The 16841-nt window shown below is 46.8% G+C and overlaps 1 protein-coding gene across 1 annotated transcript in view; it reads right to left on the bottom strand.

Moving 5' to 3' along the window:
* Window positions 1-2372: 2372 nt before the first annotated feature.
* LARP1 (La ribonucleoprotein 1, translational regulator) overlaps window positions 2373-16841 on the bottom strand; it is a 64779-nt gene continuing 50310 nt past the window's right edge. The window contains exons 9-19 of the mRNA XM_007534382.3: window positions 14876-15050; window positions 14604-14773; window positions 13501-13893; window positions 12772-12895; window positions 12435-12640; window positions 12127-12233; window positions 11087-11238; window positions 8498-8642; window positions 7311-7420; window positions 7095-7222; window positions 2373-5944 (exon numbers count right to left, since the gene is read on the bottom strand). Coding sequence (XP_007534444.2) covers window positions 5735-5944; window positions 7095-7222; window positions 7311-7420; window positions 8498-8642; window positions 11087-11238; window positions 12127-12233; window positions 12435-12640; window positions 12772-12895; window positions 13501-13893; window positions 14604-14773; window positions 14876-15050 — 1920 coding nt within the window. The 3' untranslated portion in view covers window positions 2373-5734. The remainder of the gene's footprint in view (window positions 5945-7094; window positions 7223-7310; window positions 7421-8497; window positions 8643-11086; window positions 11239-12126; window positions 12234-12434; window positions 12641-12771; window positions 12896-13500; window positions 13894-14603; window positions 14774-14875; window positions 15051-16841) is intronic.

Below are 16841 nucleotides of genomic sequence, written 5' to 3'. Positions count from 1 at the left end.
GCTTTTCCCTTGCAGGTGGGGACCGGGGGCTCGAACCTGGGACCTTGCACATTGTAACTTGCACTCAACCAAGTGCACCACCACCCAGCCCCCATCTATCTTTAACTGCCATACAGTTGCAGCTCCTTTCTGGGCCTCACCCCTCCCTTACAGCTAATAGAGCAGAGGTAGAGATCATATTTTGTTTTTTTTTAATTTATTCCCTTTTGTTGCCCTTGTTTTATTGTTGTAGTTATTGATGTTGTCATTGTCAGATAGGACAGAGAGAAATGAAGAGGGGAAAACAGAGAGGGGGGAAGACAGACACTTGCAGACCTGCCTCACTGCTTGTGAAGCAACTCCCCTGCAGGTGGGGAGCCAGAGGCTTGAACTGGGGATTCTTACACTGGTCCTTGTGCTTTGCGCCACCTGCGCTTAACCCACTGCACTACTACCCAACTCCCAAGATCATGTTCTTTTCATGAGAGGAATCCTAGTGAGTCCATGGTAACCTAGGGAAGAAGCAGTGAGGGGCCAAGGCAGTGCCAGGAAGACTGCTCCATTCCTGTCCTGGGCTCTTGTCATGCCCTGCTCAAAGACCAGGCATCCCTGCAGCAGTTACAGAATTTTCTCCCCAATTTACCCTCAACTTCTGTGCTTCTGTGGCCACCCCCCCCCCCATTTTTCAGAAATTGAAAGAAGAGGGAAAGATAGATAAGACACCTGCAGACCTGCTTCACCACTTGTGTGAAGCGACCCCCCTGCAGGTATGGAGCCAGGGGCTCGAATAGGGATCCTTGCACTTCATACTGTGTGTTTAATCCAGTGTGCCACCACCTGACATCCATCACGATGTCTTTTCCAAAGGAAACCTTATCAGGAACTCCATCATCTCACTGAAACCCCAGCAGCCCCCACCCTGGTCCTCCACTTAACACACCATAACCTTGTGCTCCCCAAGTACCTGGAGACAGCTCTTTGATCTGAAAGGTCACCATTACCAGTTACAGTTCTTTTCCATACTTGGGTCTTTTAACTTTCACATCACTTGTGTCAATGAAACCTCTGCTTTTGTCACTAGAAGTCCAATGGACTATCCATTGCGCCACAAAGCCACTTGAAACCTCTGCTTTTATAACCTTTTTTATGAAGCGATTTTAAAAGGGCAGAGATGGCTCAATGGGTAGAATGTATCTTGTTATGCACACAGCCCAGATCTGAGGCCCAGCACAATGTGGTAGTGGTACCATGACTACAGCACTATGGTATCTCTCCTGTTCTGAATATTGAAGTGACCTAAGAATAGTGAAATCATATATGCACAAGGCCCTTACTCTACAAAACCAACATTTTATACTATCTTCAATAGGACCAAGTCCTCAGGCAGAATGAGCAGAAAAAAAAATTCCTCCTGATAGTTCTAACATTGAAAGGGAGTCTGTTCAGTGGGTTAGGCAGGCAGTTCAAAGGCAATGTCCTCATCCAACACTCTGGGAGGCCTTCGGTCTGAAGGAGTTTTGATATACAAGACACAATTCAAAATTCAACACTTCAATTGATGGACATTAGTACTTACAGCTGCTGGTCTGCACCCATAGCCTAGTTCAGAAAGGACACTGGCACGGAGGCAGGGAAACATCAGCCTGGAGAGTTCTCCACTTTAAGTCTTTAGACTGGAGGCACTTGCGAGGTCCTGTACAATGTGAGACCACTTTCTGGCGGGCAGGTGGCAGAGGGCAAGAGCCCTTCCTACAGATGTGAAGTGAGGGTTCAGGCAGCGGGCAAGAGCTCTGCCCCTCTGCCTATGGAGACCACCACTACAAAAAGTTTTTTTTTTTTGGTTAACTGTTGTGATGGGGTGGGTCATGTTGGGAAACTGATCAGATTAGCACATTTCATTACTTTAGCACACTGAGGTTAGACTACAGTGAGGTGGGAACAAACTCCACCCAGGAAGTCTGAGCCACCAAGTGTCTGGGGTCAGTCCTGGGGTTGGTCTCAGGCCCCATCCTTTTCTCAACAGCCCCTGGGATTCAGTTGTGTAAAGCCAGTTGTTAACATACTGTTTCACACTTAAAGTGAAATCTGGAGAACCAGGGGGATACATATGCCAACACCTTAAGAATCCAGACACCTCTTTTCCCCCAGCTACCTCCTAGTGTCACATGTGTACTGGCTGTGATCCCAAAAGGTCGTGGAGCTCTCAGAACAAGGAATTGACCTGGAGGCACAGGTAGCCCCAGCAGCTCCACTAGAAACCCCTGCTAGGACCCTCAGGAGCCCAGTGGGAGCCCCTCTGTGGTTTTGCTTTCACACTGAGCACAGGTTTTTTCTGGACCTGGGGGCCCTAACCAAGCTCCATCCCCATACCCTACGTGGGAGACCAGTCAGTGTTTTTGCCTTTTCAAGTTTTTATTTTTATACATTTTTTTGTATTAAAAAGAAAAGCATAATTACCACAAATTACAAAGGACTAAAGCAGGACTAGAATAATGAATGAATCACTTCAGCCTGGAAAGCAGATACTCTCAATAATATTAATGTTATAATACAAGCTCATTCAAGTATTTTACATTTTTTCCTTTTTTTTTTTTGTCCTTTTAAATGTGATATTCTAGCACATGGTAAAGATAATGTACTATGAGCATAAGGAGGAACCTTCTCCGCAAAGCCAGATGACACGTTTTCCTCTCCCGTGAGAAATGGGCTGTACATTCTGGTCTTCTCTGCCGCTGTCACTGATATGACTAAAGGGAGGGGGGTGGGGACAAACCCCAGGTCCCTCCACATGTGAGATACTTTGGGGTCACACTGAATAGGGTATCAAATTATCCAGACCACTCTACACAGACTTCTGGCAGAAAACCACTCCCATTATTTCGTCTTCTGGGCAGTTTACTTTCTTTTCCAAAATTAATTATCAGGAAAGGGGTGGGGGAGAAGTTACAATGCAACAGAACAAAATGTAATAATTTTGACTTGGGACTCAGCACCTGGATATGAGCTTGGGTCCAGATCCCAAAGGAGCAGGGCCCCTCTTCACTGGTGATGCATTTGCCCCCAGGTTCAGGAGAGGGCAAAAGAGGATGGACCCCTTAGCAGGGCTGAGACACACAGACCGTCTTGACATGGGGTGCCCAGGATTATGCTGAATGGACTAATCTCAAAGGGTGCATGGTTAATAGGACTGGGCAGGCTGTTGCTCTGTGTCTCAGATCTTGGATCCCCATGGGAGGATGGTGGTGGAAAGTGGCTAGCCCCTGTAACACTGGCCACTCCTGGCATGCTTGTCACAGATACATCGGTCCTAAATTCAAGTGTCTTCAGAAGGTAAAGATGTAAACTACTCTTTGCAACATTAACTCCTAACATGTTACAAAAAAGGGAAAAAGGAAGAGAAAGAAAAAGCCCCCCTCAAACAAACCTATGTTGAGATGAAGTTTTCACCTCCCCACTCCAAAGAAGCTTCCTTTTTCTAGAGTGTCCATGGGGAGGATCAGTGAGGATGGCAGCCCCTTGGCCCGGGAACAAACTTGATAAAAACAGTCTTCCCCATACTTCAAGGCTTTTGTGCACACCCAAATCTCATGGAAGACCAACAATGAAGTTCCTGTGGTGCTGGATAGAGTATGGGGCTAAGCGACCCTAAAGAAAGATGGGTAAGAGGTGGATAAGGAGGGTCTGGGTGTCCAGTGTCAGGTACAAGAGAGTAGGCACCAGACAGGCAGGGGAGGACCCCATAGTCAGAGCAGAGAAGACAGTGGCCTTGACTTTCCAAACACCAGCACAAACCAAGATGGGCTTCCCACTCTAACCATAGGGGACAGATGGGTGAGGGTGCTGGCCAGAAGCAGTGCAGGTCTGGCATATCGTTCCTCACCACCAGCCTTCAGACTTGAGGAAGTGGGTGTAAGAGGACCAAGGAGATGCAATAGCAGTGCACTATCTTATCCCCATGATACCAGGCTGCTATGTGGGTGATGCATGTCACACACCCGACACACCCGGTCTCTGAGGCTGGTCCATGGGGTCAGGAGACTCCAACCATTCATCATGGTCAGAGCCCCACCCAAGCAGTCAACAGCTGGAGAAGAGAAGTCTGGTATACTCTATGTCCACATATACCTTCCTGCCCAAGGGCACCTCCAGCTGGGTAGGGTCTCCAAACCTTGACTCTTCCTCATTCCTCTTTCCCAAGCAGGGTCAGCTGGAGGGTATGCAGTGATGGCTTGCAGAGGGGAATGTGAGATGGGGAACCCAGGCAACCCCAGGGAGGAGGTGGCCATTGGTTCCCACCTTTCCTGAGGCAGAGCTCCTTGAAGGCTCAGATCTTTCGGGGCAATGTGCGAAGCAGTTCAAGGCTCAGCTGCCCAACCGCCCCGAGGTGGTGGGGACAGCCAAGCTGAGACAAGCAAGTCCTAGATCCAGCCAACATTCTTCTCCAACAGTCTGAAGCAAACATGGCATGTGGGGCTCCCAGGGCAGAACGAAGGGGTCACGGCAGGACAGGCCTGGCGCGAGGCAACAGCAAGCAGAGTGAGGGCACGACAGTGGCAGCAGAGTACAGACACAGGACGTCAGCTCATACGATGCAACAGCAGGGGATTCGGGCCTGACTTGGGCCGTCCCAACTTTCTTGCCTCTAGGCAGGGGGTGGGGATGGGGCTGTACATGCAACTCAGTCCAGACAAAGTCTAGCCATCCAGTCCAGGCACGTCCAGAGAAGGCGGAGTTGTGAGGTGGCGCCAGCCAGGAAAACAGGCATTTGGGTATTTGATTCCCGCTCCACATAAGGCAACTTTTAAAAAAATATTATTTCCAAGAACAAAACAAACAAACAAACAAAAAAAATTCCAAGGGCAGGAAAAAGACATCACTTCTGTGAATTAGGTGGGGGTTTTCTGATTTTTTTTTTTTTTTTTGGTCTTTTACAGTTGATTTTCTTTCTTTCTTTTTTTTTTTTTTCCCTTTTCTGTTTTTACAAGGTTGGAAAGGTCAGAGAAAAATAAAATAAATCATCTTTCAATAGTCTTTTCTGGTATGAGCAGCGTCTCTCTGGGCTGGGGACTGAGGGGTATGGGGAGAGGAGGTGAGAAAGGCCAAAGCCTATCTCCAACCCCAGCTATTAGATCCTTTGGTTACCTTCTCCCAGAAGATGGCAGAAGGGCATGGAGGGACAGCAGGGAGAGAATTCAGTGATGCACGCCCTGATGATCAGGGACTGGTGCTTCTGGGCCCAGGGCACTGGCAGATACTTCTCAGGGGACAGTGCTGGGCAGTGGGGCCCACAGGGCCTTCTTGTGGGCTGCATAGTTGGTTCAAGGGGAAGAAAAAGAGGTCATGGGTGGGGAACAGGGTTGCGGCCACCTAGCCGCAGACAGGGCTGCAGAGTGATTTTGGTAATCCAGACAAACTATCAATAATTTAAAACTTGATATATATATATGTATGTATATATATATATATATATATAAAAATCTCCCCCCACCCCACCCTACCCCACCCCACCCCCTGAAGCAGCCAGGATGTAAAGGAGAGTCATGAATAGAGGAAGGAGGGGGTGTGGAGGCTCCGACCCAAAGGGACCTCTAAAAGCCCAAATGGTGCACACACTGCTACTTTGCGCGAAGGCCCGCCCCAAGGACTCCAGGCCTGTCCCTTATCTCCCCCTCTGCTGGGACTGAGCACCCCCATGGACTATCACCCACCCTAACCTTCCTCCCATCTCCCCAAACCCGAGAGCTTAAGGGGTGTTTCACTTTCCCAAAGTCTGTGTGTCCGAGTGCTGGCTTGTCCATTTGGCATCTTCCCGGACAGGCTGGCTGGTGGGTGGTGTAGGGGGTTGGCTGAAGATGGTGGTGGGCCTGCTAGAAGACTGGGAAGGGCACCGCTTCCTGCCCTCACTGCCGCCACCTCCTGCTGTCACCGGGTGTCGCTTGTGGTTTCCCTCCTCACCCATGGGGGGCTGGAACAGAGAAGGGAGGCTCAGGTGATTAAGGGCTCTATACCCACACCCCCTTCCTTGCTGTCTTGGAGACCTACTCCCCACATTCAACTTTAAAACCCAATTTACCAGTTTCCTTGGGGCCCATATAAAGCGCTCTCTCTCTCATTTTAGTGCATGGGATCTACACTACCAGTTAATGTAGACAAAGAAACTGAAGTATAGATTGTTGCTGGCCCAAGCTCCCATAGCTGGTATAAATACTAATGCCAAGATCTGCATCTACTCCTGCTAACAACCTTTTCTTTTTCTTTCTTTTTATTATTGGATAGAGATAAATTGGCAGGGGGAGACACCTGAAGCACTTTCATCACTCATGAAGCTTTCTCCTTGCAGGTAGGGACCAGGACTTAAACCTGGGTCCTTGTGCACTGTACTGTGAGCACTTAATCAAGTGTGCCATCGCCTGGCCTCCTAACAACACTTTTTATTAAAACACTCTCTACAGAGGTCTCTAGAAAGTAATGCTGTAAATGCTTGGGGGTGGGGTGGGGAGAAGCAGTTCACCAGGAGGCCTGAGCCACACTTGAGTGGCCACAAACTCAGCTTTCCCATCAATGCAAGGATGGAAAAGAAACAGTGAGCATATAGTAGGTTAACAGTAACAATTCTTTAATACATGTGAAGACTGCCATTGCTATCAATTTTTATCTACTTCTTTGTTAAAAGCTTTCATAAAGCTAAGATGTCTAACACACCACCACTAAACAAATTCTCTCAAGACAATCTTTCACTCAGCAGGACACCTGATACAACCAGTGCAATAACCGAGACCCACCACTGGATGTCACTACAGGACTAATGCTCCAGACTGGGAGACTGATGTTTGTGGTTATAAGTGCTATTCTTCATAAAAAGGAAATGCATTTTGTTGTAGGTGTCTATTCTGAAGAGCTGTGGCTAATTAGGGTCAAGTAGCAAAAAGGGTTTTGAAGGAAGAGAAAGGAGCTACTACACAGCCCTCCTATCAACCTTCATTGCACAACTCACCCTCTGTTTACTGGGCTGATGATGGCACAGTTGAGACCAGATGTCATCTTGAACCCACCACTTGGACCCAAAAGTTCTTTAAGGACAATGAGACTAAAAAGGGAAAGAAATTCCCACTCACATCCACTCGGAAATCTTCAAGACGTCGGAATTTTCCGAGGTATTCTTGAAGTTTGGGGTCAATATCCAAGTTTTTGGCTTTGGAATATTTCAAGAAGGCCCAGAACTTCTCTAGCCCATAGAGTTGGCCTATGGAAAGAGAAAGAAGATGGTGGGTCTAGGTGCATAGACCCAGCGCAACTGGACAATGAAAAGAGAGGACATAGTTCTGTCTCACCAGCTTCATAGTCTTTCATGGTTTCTTCCTGAAAATCCTTGAATATGTCTAGCCGGAACTTCTTTTCCAGGCCATAACTGTAGTATCGAAAAAGGCACTCCAAACCGTATCTGTAAGAGAACACAAAGCCAGTAAGTGAAACCAGCAGTTTATCTGTATATACATACACCGACTGGCACAACAGATGAGCACACAACAAATGGTTGAGAAAATGATTTTAGAAGGCTCTAAAATGCTAGTCTCTATGAAAAGGCTTAGTTTTGCTAAGTCAGTCAAATCAGCCCCTGCCCATACTATCTGTTTCACCTGTTATTTCTGAAGTGATCCTAGCTGCCTCTGCAGTAGGAACAAGGTAGAGGAACTACAACAGACCTCATGTCTTACAAAATCAATTTATTGTCTGTCCTTGTACCCCCTAAAAATGTCATGGCCCAGGAGGTGGCATAGTAGCTAGTGTTCTGGGCTTGAAAGCATGAAGTCCTGAGATCTACCCTGGGCATTGCATGTGCCAGAGCGATGCTCCAGTTATCTTTGCACTGAATAAATAAAATTGGGGGGGGGGGGAGGGAGAGTATGTCAGTCCCCAGATACTACCTGTATAAAGTCATTTGTCAACTAGCAGGCTGTTCATTTAGCTGCCTCAATACCACTTCTTGAAACATATCAAGTAAATGACCAAAACCAGATTTTTTTTTTTTTACCAGAGCACTGCTCAGCTCTGGCTTATGGTGGTGTCGGGGACTGAACCTGGGACTTGAGAGCCTCAGGCATGAAAGTCTCTTCACATAACCATTATGCTATACCCCCACCCCCAAACCAGATTTTTTTTTCTTTTCCCTTTTGTTGCCCTTATTGTTTTTCATTGTTGTAGTTATTGATGTCATTGTTGTTGGATAGGACAGAGAGAAATGGAGAAAGGAGGGGGAGAAAGAGACGGGGAGAGAAATATAGACACCTGCAGACCTGTTTCACTGTCTGTGAAGCTACTCCCCTGCAGGTGGGGAGCCAGGGGCTCAAACCAGGATCTTTATGCTGGTCCTTGCGCTTCGTGCCACATGCGTTCAACCCGCTGCGCTACCACCTGACTTCACTCAATTCATTTTTTATAAAGCATGGTCAAGAATAGGTCTGGGGTGGACCTAACTGGGGCTTCTTGGAACCAAACAGAAAACTCTTATTCTGCTCACCGGTAGCCTTCTTTGGCATCCTCCAGAGCCAACTGCTTGAACTCTTCATACATCTTCTTGTTGAAGTGATCTCGGAGGAAGAACGACCAGAAGCGAAAGAGAGTGTTCATCTCCTGAGACTGGCCGATGCCCAAGCGTTTTCGTTCTAATCGGGAAGGAAGAAGACAGCAGCTCAGGGATTTGCTGCTCTTGCTCTGATCTTGTGACCTGGGTCCTTTCTTCTGTACCTGCTAACCACCTTGGTTATACCCTGCTCGCCCTTATCCTCATGAAGAATTTTCTTTTTTTCTGAGTACTAACCATTCTGCTGGCCTCAGGCTTCATCAGGTAGCAGAGAAATCATCACTCTATCTAATTCACCTCAAACATGCTGTACTAAAGTGTGGTAAGAAAAATTATTAGTGGTCCGGGAGGTGGCGCAGTGGATAAAGCATCAGACTCTCAAGCATGCGGTCCTGAGTCAATCCCCGGCAGCACATGTACCAGGGTGATGCCTGGTTCTTTCTCTCTCCTCCTATGTTTCTCATTAATAAATGAATAAAATCTTAAAAAAAAAAAAAAAAAGAAAAATTATCAAGTGGTCTGGGAGGTACTGCAGTGGATAAAGCATTGGATCCTCAACCATGAGGTCCCGAGTTCAGTCCCCGGCAGCACATGTACCAGAGTGATGTCTGGTTCTTTCTTTCCTCCTGTATTTCTCATGAATGAATGAATAAATAAATAAATAAATTCTTTACCAAACAAAAAGAAAGAAAGAAAAATTATCAGAAATAAGTCTTCATCACTCATAAGAATTTTTAGGAGCTGGGCAGGGGTAGATAGCATAATGGATATGCAAAGAGCTCTCATGCCTGAGGCTCCAAAGTCCTAGGTTCAATCCCCTGCATCACCATAAGCCAGAGCTGAACAGCGCTATGGTGTTTCTGTGTCTCTTCATCTCACTCAAAAATAAAAAAATAAATATCATACTTAAAAAAAAAATTTTTTAGGAGCCCAATAGAATTATTTCTCGGAAAAAAGTACATTTTCAGCTGCCCTACAGAAGTAGCACTTCATAACTACTAGGGTGGGTGTAATAAAAGACACAACAGGGAGTTGGGTGGTAGCATGGTGGGTTAAGCGCATGTGGCACAAAGCGCAACAATCAGCGTGAGGATCCGGGTTCGAGCCCCCGGCTCCCCACCTGCAGGGGAGTAGCTTCACAGGCGGTGAAGCAGGTCTGCAGGTATCTAGCTTTCTCTCCCTCTCTGTCTTCCCCTCCTCTCTCCATTTCTCTCTGTCCTATCCAACAATAACATCATCATCATCAACAAAAACAATAAAAACAACAAGAGCAACAAAAAGGAAATAAATAACTATTAAAAAAAAAGACAATAGGGGTTAGGGCAGTGACACACCTTATTAAGCACACATATTACCATGTGCAAGGACCTGAGTTCAAACCCACACTACCTATCTGAAAGGGGTGCTTGACAAGCAGTGAGGCAGGTATTCAGATTTCTCCTTCTCCCTTCTCTCTGTCCTATCCAATAAAAACAGGGAGAAATAAAGGGGTGAGGGAGACGTAACACCAAGTGTTAGGATGAGATGAGGAAACCAGAATCCGCCTAACACTGCTGTTTGGGATGTAAAATGGTACTTCCATTCTGGCAAAGGTGTGCAGCTCCTCAAAAACATAGCTATCATGACCAAGCAGCAACATATTCACTGAGGGGGTAGAGGGGGGAGCAGAAACCCAAGCATCCTCTAATAGATGAGTGAATAAACAAAACAGTCTATCACACAATGGAATGTTATTTGGCAATGAAAAGGAATGAAGGCCTGATACATGTACAGTACACAAAGACTGAGTGTGCTACGGGTTGCTGCTGGGGCTTTGTGCCTGTGTAATACCACTTCCAGCAAACCTTTTTTTCTCTAGAGAGGACAAGAAGCAGCACCATATAGCTATATGGCTCATAAAGATTTCTCTTTTGTTGGTTCACTCCCAGGTTTTGGCACAATAAATAAATAAATAAATAAATAAATAAATAAATAGTTCAAGCCCCCAGCTCCTCACCTGCAAGGGAGTCACTTCACAGGTGGTGAAGCAGGTCTGCAGGTGGCTATCTTTCTCTCTCCCTCTCTGACTTCCCCATCTCTCTCCATTTCTCTGTCCTATCTAACAATGACATCAATAACAACAATGAAAAATAAGGACAACAAAAGGGAAAATAAAATAAATAAATAAAAATTCCCTCCCCAATCTCTTAAAAATGTGAAAACTATTCGTAGTTTAAGGGAATGTATAAAGATAGAGTGGTGGCTGCACTGGCCCACAGATCACACCTGGGTTGACCTCTGTTCTAGAGCAAGAGATATTGCCTCAATGCACACCTTGGTGAATACAATGAGAAAGCTCACTCTTGACATTTTCCCCCCTTATCAACAGAAGATTAAGTAATGTTTTAAGAACTGTATTGTCTGAGCCTTTTGCATTTCACAACCTGATCTGAGTCTTATTTCAGTTCTTCCTGCTATGAGGACAGTCACTTCCATTGCTCAGATACTTGGGGTTGTAAGGCACAACACCTGCTGTGGGGTCCTCACCATTAAGGCAGCGCCTACGATACTTGTGGTAGACATGTTGCGTGAAGCCGTTCTCCTTGAGCAGCTCATGGGAAGGATGCTGGAACTTGGGCAAAGACTGAGGGGTACACCCATAGCTGCCAACTGCAGGTGTCCCTTCAGAGGGGCTAGAGCTGTAGAGATTATGAGAGAAGAGACTGTGTCACTTAGTAGTTGTTACCAGGTGAGTCAAGGCCAGCCTTCTATGGGCACAAGGAGGACCAGGTCCTGTGCCAGCCTATGCACTATGTCCATGACACTATGTCCGTCATCTTTTTGCAAGTTTTACAGAGGTCATCAGCCCATTTAATAGCTGATTGAGGTCCTTTCTTCAAATGCCCAAACCTCAACTTTAAAACCATTTATTTACCTTGTATTAACATTTAACTTTTCTGTTATTGTAGGTGAAACCATCTGCATTTTTAAAGCAGGACAATTTTTAGTTTGTACTATCTCTGCAGGGAGTGGAGTACATAGGTCAGAGGCTCCCAAACCTTGCTTTGGAATAGAACACTGGAGCCATTTCACTGAAATAAATAAAAAGGAATCTGGGCCCCAGTCCCAGGAGCTAGGCTAGCAGATCATGGGGAGGTCCAGGAATCTGTAGTTTCACCAACCACCAGGCTGGAGGCAGACATCCACATTCGGAAGGAACCTGGGTATTTTGTCTGAGGGTAGGGACTATGATGTCACTTCAGAAAAGCCTTCTTATATGGGGAACTGGCTAAGTAGGCAAAGCACAGGATTCACATATCTGAGGAACCAGGTTTGATCCCCAGAACCACACATGCAGGAGCAGTGCTCTGGTCCATTTCACTTTTGTTAAATAAATAAAAATTTTAAATAAAACCAACTAGCAAATGGAAAAAAAGGAGGAGGGAAAGGAAGAGGAAGGAGGAGCTGTACTCCTTTGGTGTTGGGGTTTAAATGAAGGTCTCTTTAACTTAAAGACCAAGTGAATCTCACTGGTCCTATGTGACTACCCAGCTCCCTCCCACCCTACCACATCACTGCCCAGGCACCTAATGGAGGCTGTCCGGGGCCTGTGTTCTCGGGAGTCCATCACCCAGCCCACATGACTCTCCAAGGGTGGGTTGGAGCTGTGTCTTGTCTTTCTTTTTCGAGGCATCTGCAAAGGTCAGTCAGAAACCTGTTACTTATCACACTCATACAACGATGGGAAAGACCAGGGAGCTCTCCCCTTACACCTGTTTCAACCATGTCCTTCACCAGTACTCTCTAGGTTCCACAGGCTATACTCCCAAACCCAGTCTGTTCTGTGGACACGGTATTCCCACAGGCTTCCATAGCCCAGCAGGAAGCACCTCACCTTGGCATCTAGCGTCCGTCCTTCCTTCACTACTGGGTAAAACCGTGGTGTCTGGCTTGAGTCTTTGAGCTGCGGAGTCCTAGGGGTCCGGGGGGTCCGGGCATTGCGGTAGTTTGGTGACTCCGGGACAGTGGTGGGTAGAGAGCGTGCAATGGTAGAGGGCTCAGGAGCACCAAACAACTTGTTGGCCAGGGCATCAGTGGGAACTGTAAAGGTAGAGACAGAGGCAGAAACAGAGTCAGCCAGACAGTCCCCTGCCTCCCCCACACCCCCCAGAAGACTTTATATCCTCCCATCCATCCAGCTGAGTCCCTGGTGTCATCTGCCTCTCCCTCACCTTGCTGGAAGCGGGGTGGTCCAGGTGGGACCTCCTGGTTGGGATCCACGGGGGGCTCTGGGGTTAGCGTGTCAAACTGTTCTCGGCTTATCATGTTGACTTTCTTGAAGTTCTCAACTTCTTGCTGTGGAGGGTGCAATGGTAGGGAAAAGGTGTCAGGACCTAGACTGCTCAGGCCTGTTTAAGGAATCAGGATGCACAGGAAGCCACAAAGGGTAGCGCCTACATCCACATACGTGGAATTCTAGTCCCCAGGCTCCTGGTTACCATTACCATTCCTCAACTCCAATAACCTGGGCACAAGGTGTGCCAGGCTAGATGTTAGCTCTTGCTCCACCTACTCCCCAGGAACTCACCAGCACTGGTGCTTCCTAAATTTTACATGATACTGATGGCTCTGCAACCATCTCCTCCTCATTTCTAGATATACTGCTTGCCTGGCAGCACAGGGTCACCAAAGACAGTCCCTTTCACACATATCTACTCAGTGTTGGCACCTGGTGGAACCAATGCTTTTACATGTGACCTTTCTCTTCTCTTTCATATTTAGACCATGTTCCCTACAAGGTTTTTGCAGCATATGTATGTGCCAAAATGTTCTATTTATGGTTATTATACATTTACTACAGATGCTCAGACAGATCCTGTATCCTGGTCACAAATCAGCAGCAACCTCTTGTTGGCCAACCCCCCTCCCAACCCCACACTTATAATTCCTTTGTACTTTACCTTGATCTGAGAATATTCAGGCTCAAACTTCTCAGTCCACAGGTCTTGCTCATAGTAGAAGAGCCCATCATTAATGACCTTGGCCAGCTCAGCGCTCATCTTTGCACGCGAGGTGTGGTTGCCTGTACGATCCCCGCCTGGGTGCCGGCGCATGTATGGTGGTGTCTGGGTGACAATGAGGATCTTGTTGACATCCCGGTCATCAATCTCATAGTCAGAGTCCTCATCAGACCAAGCGGTGAAGGTATTCTTCCGTCCGTCCATTTGCTCCATTTCCTCATCAAATAGGAAGTCCAGCTCTTCCTGCTCATCCTGATCCTTGGACGGTGGCTGCTGAGAGGGCAGCTGCTGTGGTAAGGAGCTTGGGTGAAGGAACCTAGGTTCCTCAGACTTCTAAAATGGCAACAGAGTGAGAAGAATCACCTGGGGTCCTTGGTCTAGGCTGTGCAGCTGTATCACAAGCCTAGGCCCAGTCATCACGAGTGGTATCTGCAGTGACAGTCATGAGGCAAGTACACAGTTTGCCCTGACTTTGCTAGTCTACATGATAGCAACCTCAGGTAGGGGCTGTGCTGACACATCAACTGACTTGTCCCAATCATCCATCCACCTGACACTTCTCAATAACCTGGAAGCTTCCTGTAGTCAGGCTACCTGGCACCATACATCCCTTCTCTGCAAGCTCCACTCTGATGGGCAACACTTTCTGAAAGAGTACATTTGGAAGGGGGGGGGGGGTACTAACTGACAGGAGATGAGAAGGGCCATCAGGGTGGTACAATGAATTCTCTGATCTGTTCCACACTATTTTTAGAGCAATTCAACCATGCCCATGTCCCACCCATCTTTTCATCTAAAGAGAAGAAATTCCCCTTTGGGGGAAGGAGCAGTGAAGCCTCATGAAGCAGTAAGAACAGACTCAGGGGAAAGGCATTTAAGAAGCTGTCTCAAGCATTAAAGTGGGGCAAAAAAAAAAAAAAAAAAAAAAAAAGAGAGAGAGAGAAAGAGATGGGACATATGCAGAAGTAGCGTTAGCTCCTTAGCAAAAATTCATCTAGTCTATGGAGGCCTCAAAGAGGATCCCAAGAGCCAGGTCTACCCACCTTGGGCCGTGCTGGGGAGGGTCGGGGGCGCTTCTTCACTTCAATCCAGTTTTCAGAATCCAAGTCGGGTAGGCTGGCAGACAGGCCTTTGGGCAGTGTCTTAAGGTTGCTGACCTCCTCTGGTTTGGTTGGTACTGGGGTGACTGCACGGGGAGAGCCAGGCGCTGACTCTGCAGAGTAGAGATGAGGTGCTCATCCCTCCAGCTCATTCCCTCCTGTGAAGACTGTCTGCCTAGGATTGTCTACCCAAGTGCAAGGAAGTGGGAACTCACCTGTTTCCTTCTCGAAGTGCTGGCGGGGCACAAACTCAGGGCAGTTCAGAAGCTGGGAGAAATCAGTCTGGGAGTAATCTACTATTGGGGGGCCAGGAAGAGGCCATTTCTCTGGCTCCTCTCTTCTGCGGACTTTCTCATCCACTATCTCTACCACTTTGCTATCCTTGAGAGCCTGCAAGGAAGGAGGGAGTGGATAGAGACATGGGATAAATAGGATCATGGGGCATGTCGGTAATGGGACCCCACACCCTAGCAGTGGCTATCAATGGGACTTTGAAAAAGTGGCACTCCCTTCCTGAGATGGGCCTGCGATGCGCACACCTGTGGGAGGGCACACCAAGGAGACTCCTGCCCCAGACCCTGATTATCAAGACTTAACAGACTGGGAAACAACTGCACTAACTGATGATACTGCACAAGGTTTGGATGAAAGACTTTTCACTACATGAGTGTCTATCACAGTGAGATGTCCTAACCTGCAACATCAAACAATTTAAATAAGGCATGACACATTCCTTTCCAGAGTACCAGTCAGACTCCAAGAAACAGCTCCCCACTGCTTCAAATGCCTAAGAGATGGAAGAGCCACAGAGAAGCAGATACAGGTCAATGTGGCTAAGATTCCACCTGTGTCTGAACTTCTGATTAATAATGCAAACACGCAAACATACATACACACACACACACACACACACACACTCCCCTAGTATTTATAGGTAAGCTGCTATGGGAGTTAATCTCTTGAGACCAGATAAAAGGGAAACAGTGTTCTTTAAAATGGATGTAGAAAACATTTTAACATGTGACAGCATATTCTGGTACTTATTGTGCTGGTGAGAGAGGAAAAAGAACAAGCCTAGGAAGGCAATGAGGCATTCAGAAAACAAAATATGCCTCTTTCCTCAGTTCAGTAGGCCCACTTATATAGGGATGAGAAATATCTCTAACATACACCTGCTGAGGCCAATTCCCAGATATACTATGTGGGAAAAGAAAGTAGAGAAATGCCTGTTGTGAATTATCATTTATCTGTGAGAGGGGAATGGTATAAACACACATAGGCATTTGCTGTTTTCACTTTTTTTAAAAAATTTATTTATTCATTCATGAGAAAGAACCAGCCATCCCTATGGTACATGTGCTACCAGGGATTCAACTCTGGACCTCATGGTTGAGAATCCAGTGCTTTATCCACTGTACCACCTCCCAGACCACTGTTTTCACTTTTTAATAAAAAACTTTTCATTATCTTTTTATTTATTGGATAGTGACAGCTGAGAGGAAGGGGAGACAAAGAGGGAGAGAGACAGGACAGGGGTAGAGAATGTAATGGTTACGCAAAGAGATTCTCATGCCTGAGGCTGCAAAGTCTCAGGTTCAATCTCCAGAACCACCATAAGCCAGAGCTGAACAGTGTTCAAGTAAAAGTAAAAAAGAAAAAAGAAAAAAAAAAAAAAAAGGAGAGAGACAGACACACCTCCAACCCTGTTTCCAACCACTCATGAAACATCCGCCTATAGGCCAGGTCCTTGCACATTATAACATGTGTGCTCAACCAAGTGCACCACCATCTGGCCCCCTGCTTTCACTTTAATATAAGAATTTAAAAGATCACCTCCAGGGGAAGAAAGGGGGAAAATTAAAGAATTAAGAAAGCCCAGAGTCAGGGGTTGACCACTTTGTCATACTAAAAAATGTGACGGGGAGTTGGGTGGTAATGCAGTGGGTTAAGCGCGCGTGGTGCAAAGTGCAAGGACCAGAGTAAGGATCCCAGTTTGTCGGGAAATAGTGAGGTGCTCACAAAGCACCCTGCATTCCTGATACTATCCCCTATCTACATAATCAGTTTTGCCTGAAAGATCCCCACCCATTCCATTCCTTTGATCTATCTTCTTTCTATTTTCAAGACCCTGCCTGCAGGGTAGTATTAATCCTACCAGTTAGAACCCTCCCAACAGTTGCT

Source organism: Erinaceus europaeus, chromosome 9, assembly GCF_950295315.1.
Source record: "Erinaceus europaeus chromosome 9, mEriEur2.1, whole genome shotgun sequence".
In the NCBI taxonomy this organism is placed as follows: Eukaryota; Metazoa; Chordata; class Mammalia; order Eulipotyphla; family Erinaceidae; genus Erinaceus; species Erinaceus europaeus.
This window is presented reverse-complemented; position numbering and strand designations above follow the sequence as displayed.